The sequence below is a fragment of the Propithecus coquereli genome, unplaced genomic scaffold, assembly GCF_000956105.1.
Source record: "Propithecus coquereli isolate 6110/MARCELLA unplaced genomic scaffold, Pcoq_1.0 Scaffold181, whole genome shotgun sequence".
Taxonomy (NCBI): Eukaryota; Metazoa; Chordata; class Mammalia; order Primates; family Indriidae; genus Propithecus; species Propithecus coquereli.
The window spans coordinates 2059380-2068490 of record NW_012142857.1 but is presented as its reverse complement, the minus strand read 5'-3'; the positions used below and the strand labels follow the sequence as shown (position 1 = coordinate 2068490).

Sequence of the window (9111 nt, the reverse complement as noted above, 5' to 3'; positions counted from 1 at the left end):
AGGAAGTTTGAGTGGCTTCTGGGATTTTACCCAGTAGCTGACCTACATTCCTCAGTGTTAATCATCAGGTAGATGAACTTAGCTGCTCGGTGGTGGTTGGGTATCTGGTGCTTATCACCTGCTGCCTAATAACATTTTCATTCTTTCAGTATCATTTTCTACTAAAAAATCCCCCAACTCTAAGGACCCTGACTTCATTGATCTTGGTAAATTATGGGTGAAGAACAGTGGATTCTTGGGTATTTTCATAGTTATGTTAAATTCTGAATGCCAGCAACTCACTGATGCTAAGAGCTGGTAATTGCTAAGGACAGATAGATGTGTCCCAGAAAGCTGAAAACAGGAAAGACCTGGAAATCCCCATCCTCTCTTACTCCATGGCCTGGATGATTGATTTCTACTCTAGTCCCTCCCTGCCAGGAGAGGTTATTGGCCTGAAGTTGGAGGATGCTGTGTAGTACTATTTAGCTTCCTTTGTATCTTCTAAGATCCGTTTATTTGTTAAACAAACATTCATTGATCACCTTTGTGTCCCAGAAACCATTCTAGGCACTTGAGATGTAAAAGAGAAAAACCCCAAAGAACCTGGCTTTAGTGGAGCTTGCATTCTAGAGGGGGAAGAAAGACAAAACAAACAAAAGCCACATAAAAATAAAATATTGTTTTAGAACGTGGTAAGTACTGTGGCAAAAAGAAAAAGGACAGGGTAAAGAGTAGGGAATACTGGTGAGAGACTAGGACAGGCTGCAGTTTTAAATCGGTGGTCTGGGTAGTCCTTGTTGACAGACTCACTCTGTCGCCCTGGGTAGAGTGCAATGGCATCATCGCAGCTCACTGCAGCCTCAAACTCCTGGGCTCAAGCAATCCTCCTGCCTCAGCTTCCTGAGGAGCTGGACGATGCCCAGCTAATTTTTGTATTCTTGGTAGAAATGGGAGTCTCACTCTTACTTAGGCTGGTCTGGATCTCCTGACCTCAAGCAATCCTCCTGCCTCGGTCTCCTAGAGTGTCAAGGTTACAAGTGTGAGCCACTGTGCCCAGCCGAAGGTGACGTTTAAGTAGAGACATGATGTGAATCTTGGGGGAGAAGTGTTCCAGGCAGAGGGACTGCGAGGAGGCAATGTGGTTAGGGTAGAGTGAGTGAGGGGAGAGTTGCAGGGGATGAAGTCAGAAAGGTGAGAGGACCAGGTCATGTGAGGCTGTGTAGGTCCTTGTAAGGAATTTAGCTTTCACTCTTGAGTGACATATGAAATCACCTCAGGCTTTTGAGCTGAGGAGTGACTTGATCCAACTTGTGCTTTAAAGCACCAGCCCCAACGTCTTTGGCACCAGGGACCTGTTTCATGGAAGACAATTTTTCCATGGATTGGGGGAGGCAAGGAGGATGGTTTGGGGGTGATTCAAGTGCATTACATTTATTGTGCAAACCTCTTTGTTAATGGTAATCTGTATTTGCAGCTGCTCCCCAGCGCTAGCATCACTGCCTCAGCTCCACCTCAGGCGTTAGATTCTCATAAGGAATGTGCAGCCTAGATCCCTCGCATGCACAGTTTACAGTAGGGTTTGTGGTTTATAGTAGGGTTCGCACTCCTGTGAGAATCTAATGCTGCTGCTGATCTTCGATAGGGAGCCGCTGTAAATACAGAGGAAGCTTTGTTCAGTGGCCCACGGCTGCTTACCTCCCATTGTGTGGCCAGGTTTCTAGCAGGCCACAGACTGATACCAGTCCATGGCCCAGGGGTTGGGGACCGCAGCTTTAAAGAATCAGTGTGCTTGCTTTGTTGAGAACAGACTGAGGGAGCATGAGGATTAGCAGAGAACATCTAAGACAATTGCAATAATCCAGGCAAGAGGAGATGGAGGCTTAGACCAGGAGTGTTAGAGGCAAGGTGGTGAGATGTGTTTGAAATCTAGGAGCCAAGGGGATTTGCTGATGTTTGGATGTGGAGTATGAGAGAAAACAGTCAAGGAAGACTCTGAGATGGAGAGGGCGGTGGATGGAACAGTTTTTTGGGGGAAAATGAGTTCAGTTTTGGATATGTTAATTTCGAAATTAATGTCTATTAGACATTTGATTGGACACGTAGAGTAGGGTTGGATATGTGAATTTAGATTTTGGGAGACAGCTAGAGGCTGGAGATAAAGATTTAGGAATCATTAACATATAGATGGTATTTAAAGCCAGAAACTGAATTAGGTCACTGTGGGAATGATGGTACTGTAGTTTAAAAAAGTGACAAGAACTGAACCCGGAGACCCTCCCACTTTAAGAGGTTGGGAAGGAGAGGCAGAACCAGCAAAGGAGAGTGAGCAAGTGCCACCTGCAAAATAGGATGCATTCCCAGTGCCCTTCACTGAGAGTGCAGGAAGGAGGAGGGAGAGGTCAAGCCTGCAAAATACTGCTGATACGTGAAGTCAGATTGTTAAGAACAACACCGAAGAAGTGGTGAGTCGGAGAAGTTACATTCATAGCAAAATGTATAATCCCCATCCTTCCCCCTAAGCCTTTCCACTTGTGTAGCATTCTTGTATAGCCCAGGGAGAGCTGGTATAATCGCCCTGAGAGCTTTTGATCTGATAGTTGTACCTGTGTACCCAGCTTCTTTTTTATCTGTTCTGTGCTAGGCATTGTGCTAAGTGCTGAGGACACAGACATGCGTGATAAACAGACCCTGCCTTTAAAATAATCTAATGATAAGTACCCTATGAAATGTGTACAATCAAACCATCATCATTCATGAAGTATTTCATCATTTTTAAGGAAGTTAAGGGTTCTAATTTTATTTAATATAGTTCATAGAGAAAGAACTGTAAGTGATAAAGAGAAACTTTCCATTTGTTTTCCAAAACTGAAAAAAAAAAAAGCAATTTTATTTGTAATTGGGCATGGTGGCATGTGCCTGTAGTCTCAGCTCCCTGAGAGGCTGAGGTGGGGGGATCACTTGAGCTCAGGAGTTCGAGTCCAGCCCGAGCAACATAGTGAGACCCTGTCTCAAAAAAGAAAAACCTACATTTTATTTTTTTTTAATGATTACTTACTTTCTGGTTACTTTTTTCCTCATTGCTTAAAATAAATGTTTATATGAGTGTACCCACACATATATACACACACACAGAAAAAGGTACAGCCCAGGAATGAAATGCCCAGAATTTCATCTCCTGGAGATTACTGTTGGTAATAGTTTGTTATGTTCTTCTTTAGTTGTTTTCCCATATACCAACACTCCAGAGCATATTTACCGTAATGTATGGTTAAGTATGGTTTTCTGTCTTTATCATCAACTCTTTCATTTCTATATAATTTACTGGTTATTTTTTTTTTTTCCTGTTGAATGATTTCAAAATTGATTCTTTACCTGTATATAACTGATGCAAAGATCAAAAATAAAGAAATAGATTCTTCTTAATCTGTCTGGCCAGTTTTAGTTGTAAGGAATATCTTTTACTTAAAATTTTGTAAGCACAGATTTTCGCACAAGTGACTTGATACACATAGAGTTGTTTGAATTTTATTTTGTGATCTATAATTGATTATTATATATGTAGTATGTCCTCCTCTTCACTGTTTAACTGAAGTAGACAAAGTAATTGGAAGCTGGCTTTTTTATTTTAAATGAAATGGAATTTTGCATTTTGAGCACAAGGATAGATTCAGACTTCAGCCTGAAAGTTTTTCTTCTTCTGAATTCATTGGCTTTTCCCTCTGCTTTCTGTGACACATATAAAAACAAACTTCTGAATGTATCAGAGCACATGGTAAGTATAAATATTTGTTGGGTACTTCAGTAATTTCTTCATCTTAGAAGACCTGTACCTAGGACAGAATTCAGTGCACAGCTATTACTCAAATTCTTGTGAATTATAGGTCATCGTTGCTATCCAGAGAAACGGTTATTGAACAGTGTCAAAAATCAGAGGCATATCACATCCAAAGAGGCCCAAGATAAAATCCCTGCCCTGAAGATACTTGTGGTCTGTTTGGGGAGACAGAACATAAAGATAAATAACCATGTGACATAGTGTACAAGCAGGGCCCACAACAGGTACCTGTTGCAGGAAGGGGCTCACAGGAAAGCCTCTGTGGCAAGGTTTGTATTGGGACAGGATCGTAGCTGAGTTGTCTGGGCCACTAAATCCCAGAGTTAAGAATTAGCCTTTCATCCTAGCTCTCTGGGAGGCCGAGGTGGGTGGATGGTTTGAGCTCAGGAGTTCGAAACCAGCCTGAGCAAGAGCGAGACCCGTCTCTACTAAAAATAGAAAGAAATTAATCGGACAACTAACAATATATAGAGAAAATTAGCTGGGCATGGTGGCGCATGTCTGTAGTCCCAGCTACTCGGGAGGCTGAGGCAGGAGGATTTCTTGAGCCCAGGGGTTTGAGGTTGCTGTGAGCTAGGATGATGCCACGGCACTCTACCCCGGGCAACACAGTGAGACTCTGTCTCAAAAAAAAAAAAAAAGAATTAGCCTTTCATTAAGTGGAGAGTCAAACTGCTCTCGTGTTCAGAGCAGTGTTTCAGGGAGATCAGTCTTACAATGGTGTTTGGGATGAATTGGCAGAGCAGAAGCTGGAGGCCTGGACACCATTCAGGACCTGTTCCCCTGTTCTGTGCTTTGGAGAAGTGAAATGAGCCACAGGAAGCCCTCACCACTGCTCTTGAGATGATGATGAGGTGATGATTGCAACTCCCCTCCTCTTCTTCCATACGCCTCTGGCCTGGGAATCTCTGAGGGAGCAGGGCCAGGTGTGTGCTACCTGCTCAAAATTGTCCATCCCTTCTTGCCACCTGCCTCCTTTGGTGTAGCTAGTCCCTTTGATTTAAAACACCAGCTTCTCTTTCTTTTTCCCCTACCTTCTTCCCTGGGGCAACTCCAGGTTAATTCCTCATTGGACCTAACTTCCCTAACAAAGTCAGGGGTAGAGAGTTTTCTTTAGTTCTGCTTTTGAAACCCAGAGAAGTGAGTTCCACCCACAGGGGAAATAAAGGCCTAAACAAAAGGCTGTTGTGTTCTTCCAGAGCGGGTAGGAGAGTTAAAAAAAAAAAAGTCTCTTAATTGATTATCTGACTTCTTTATCTGTTGCCGTTATTATGGTTATGGTGATTCCCTGGGAGGTAGGGCTGCAGGGTGTGGACTTAACAAGTTTAGGGGTGGTAGCTGGTAGATGGGAAGTATTTGAAATTGCAAGGGCAATCCTAGAGTGGGCAGAGGAAGCAGTGAGGTGGGATTGGGGTGACGTGGTGGGAGGGACAGTGGAAAGTTAAAAACTGCCTGAGGGTTAGGCTGGGGAAGAAGCCTTGGGGTGGCCTGAGGGTGGTGTAGGGGTGTGGTTGTTTGCAGGGCTGGGATCATGTGGCCCATCCTGTGACTGCTCCCTGCTCCCTGCCTTTGGTCTTTCTTGAAGTTAGCATTTAACATTCCCCGAGTTCTCTTACTGCTTAAGAAAAGAAACAAAAGTCTCCTTTTATTCTACATTCCACTCTCTACTTCCGTATTTTCATTCATTTCTCATTTTACTAACTTCTTTTAATCTTTGTTCTTAACAGCTTTATTGAGGTCGAATTCACATACTATACAATTGGCCTTGTTAGTACATAATTCAGTAGTTTTTAGTGTGATCTAAGGGTTGTGCAGCCATCTTAACCCTATTTTTCTTGGTAGGTGCATCATGTTACATTCATTCCCACCAGCAGAGTATGAAGGTTCTAATTTCTCTACATAATTACCAGTACTTGTTATTATTTGACTTTTTAAATAGTCATCCTAGTGGATGTGACATGGTATCTCATTGTGGTTTTCATTGGCATTTTTCTAACGGCTAATGATGTTGAGCATCTTCTGATGTGTCATTTGTTTATCTTTGGAGAAATGTCTATTCAGATCCTTTGCCCGTTTTAAAATTGAGTTGTATATCTTTTTATTATTGAGTTATAAGAGTTCTTTGTGTATTCTAGATGTAAGCCCCTTAGAAGAGATTTGTGTTATAGATACTTTCTCCCATTGGAGAAAATTGGACAATATGAATTATGAAACATTTTGCTTATGAAGCGAATTTAGGTTCTATTTGTTAAATGATAAAATTTAGATTTTCATATACAACTTAAAAATTCCCCATGCTGAGAGCATCAATTATTGTTACAAGTTATTTCACATTATAAATCTTGTTTTTAGGAAAAGAAGAAATATGAAACCCTGCAGAGGGAAGAGCCTGATGAAATTTTTCTTCCAAAAACCTCCAGAGAGCAAGAAGAAATCCCTTCTCCAGCCTGTGAATTCAAAGGCGACCATCTGAAGGTGTTAACTCAGTCCCAGCTCCAAAGTGAGGCCAGTGGACAAAATGAAAGTGAAATGGTTGATGTACCACTCACCTCCTTAACTATAAGCAATGAGGGGTCCCTGAGTAACCCAGAGTCCCTGAAGGAAGGGGGAGAGCTTGGAACCTGTGTGGGGGACAGTACAGTCAAGCCAAAGGTTGACCCTGGAGATGATGTTGGAACTACAGTGGAAACCCCCAAGAACTTTACCGAGGTAGAGGAAAATAAATTGGTGCAATGTGGACTTTTGGAAAGCCCACTTCAATCTAGTTTTTCATATACTCAGCAGGAAATGGAAAACTTAGAAGTTAGAGAAATTCAGAATAGGAAAGAAGGCAGACAAGCCCTGGGTTGTTCTTCAGAGGTGCTACAAAATGTTGGCTTGCAGAGTTCTTGTGAAGCCAAACATGTTTTAAAGCCACCTAGAGTGAAGAAACTGTATCCCCAGTTGCCAGCGGACATTGCTGGAGACGTACCAGCTTTGGTGGCCGTGAAACCCTTGCTTCGTAGTGAACGACTCTATCCAGAACTCCCATCTCAACCAGAACTGGTACCGTTTACTAAAGAACAGCTAAAAATCTTGGAGCCTGGTTCATGGCTGGAAAACATTGAGTCATATTTGGAAGAATTTGACAGCATGGCTCATCAGGACAGGCATGAATTTTATGAATTGCTTTTGAACTACTCACGATGTAGGAAGCAACTACTGCTGGCCGAAGCTGAGCTGCTCACTTTGACGTCTGATTGCCAAAATGCTAAAAGTCGGCTGTGGCACTTTAAGGAGGAACAAATGTCTGTACAGGTATTTTGATCAGGAGCTGGGGAATTTGCAGTGGAGCTGCTATTCCGGTGGTGCTGTCCAGCTCTGGAGGCTGCTCCCTATGCCCACCCTGACCCCGTCTCAGCCAAGAGTAGCACAGTGCAGGGGTCACAAAGTCAAATGTCTTGCAGGGGCCTGGTGTGTGACCTGGAGGAGTGAAGCAGGCTGAGTGGGATGGTGGTCACTGGGTAAACTCGTGCTCTAGAGGAGACGGCGCTCTTGAGTTCTAGGTGATTGTTGCTGTGAGGTTGTGATGGTCCAGCATGGCCACATCTTGTGATTTTTCTGAGAAAAACTAGAAATCTGGATTTTTATGTGAGGGATTCTAATTTGTAAATGTTGACAACAAGTCAGGCACATACACATACACACACAGTATAGGCCAAGCAAATCATGTCTCCAGGTCAAATTCAGCCCATGGGCCATTAGTTTGTGACCTTGGACATAATACCACAAACATCTAATGGGTAGAGAGTGTCAAGGTTGAGAGGAGATGAGGAAACAGGTAAGGCCATTAGTGTGACCCTGTGGAGGCCAAGGTGACCATAAGAAAGCCATTTCATAGTGGATTGGGAGGTTATAACAAGGATGAGAAGACCGTTCTTGACAAGTGTGGCAGTAAAGGGAAGCTGGAGGAGATGTTGGGGGAAAGCATGTGATTCCTCCATCCTTAACCTTCATTTGTTGGGAGACCTGGTAATCTCTGTAGATAGGAAGAGGCTATGGAGAAGGAACATTTGGAAATACTGCATTGAAAAAGAGGGTAGAATTGAGAACACAGTTGGGCGAGTTAGTGTTGGAAAGGAGAGGGGTTTCTTTCTTTTCAGCAGAACCACAAGGAATGATGAGGGTAGGTCCAGAGATATTTTGAGGTACCCTGAAGTGGAGGGGATGTCACATTGGCCTTAGTGTTCCTGAGATAGAAGGTAAGAGCATCAATCATGAGAGTCTCAGGGACAAGATCTGTTATTTCCATGCACCTTTCCCCACTGACCACTTCTTACTCTTGACCTTGTCTGAACTTGCGATGTGTTTGTGATTGGCATTATACTCCATTGCACCTGATCGTATATTTGGTGGTAATATTCTCTATGCAGCAATATTGTCCCCTCACCAGGATTACAAGCTCTTTGAAGATAGTGCTGAAGTCTGTATATCTTGTACCTCCTACCTCATTACTGCAGATGCAAAGAGTAACTGGTTTCATATTTTACCTTTTTGTCTACTGGTAGGGTATCTGTGCAGATCAAGTGAAAGTTTCTGGCTATCATCGCTACCAACAAGTAGAGATGAATGAGAATGCACTGGGGGAGCTAAAGAAGCTATTTGATGCCAAATCTGAGCACCTCCACCAGACCCTGGCCCTGCATTCTTACACTTCTGTGCTCTCGAGATTACAAGTGGAGTCTTATATCTACGCATTGCTCAATAGTTCGGCTGTTCTGAGATCTTTAGCAATTCATCAGCAAGGCCAAGGTGTGTAAGAAATGAAGATCTCACTCTTGTGTTTCAAAATGAAAAAAATTGAGGGGTATAGTTTGGTCACATTGTCTATGTTGTAATTGGTCCTATGTGGTACATTGGCACTTGCAGTTTTACCTTGCCTCCCTCAACGTAGCATTGAAATCTGCTCTAATGACATTTCTAAGGACCAGTGCTAGGTCTCTCTTCCTCAGGGCTGTCATTCTCTGCTTCCCTAGGATGCCAAAAATCTATCATTACTGTCCCTTGCTGTCCTAGTTCATGTGCTTTTTATGAAATTGAGTCCAGATACAGTTTTTGATTATAAAACTAATAATCCAAATACTTTTTCATCCTTTGTCTTTTGCACTTTATTTTTGCTTGTCCAGTTTGTTGAGCTATTTTGTTTAATATCCCAGCAGAGGATCTATAATGTTCTGAATTTTTCATCTTATTTTAGGTTTTAAGAAATTAGCGTTGGCCGGGCGCGGTGGCTCACGCCTGTAATCCTAACACTC

At 42.8% G+C, this 9111-nt stretch overlaps 1 protein-coding gene across 1 annotated transcript in view; it reads left to right on the top strand.

Annotated features, from left to right (window-relative positions):
- EPG5 (ectopic P-granules autophagy protein 5 homolog (C. elegans)) overlaps nt 1–9111 on the top strand; it is a 109502-nt gene that overhangs the window by 3978 nt on the left and 96413 nt on the right. The window contains 2 exon segments of the mRNA XM_012642631.1: nt 6170–7114; nt 8365–8608. Of these exon segments, the coding sequence (XP_012498085.1) occupies nt 6170–7114; nt 8365–8608 (1189 nt within the window).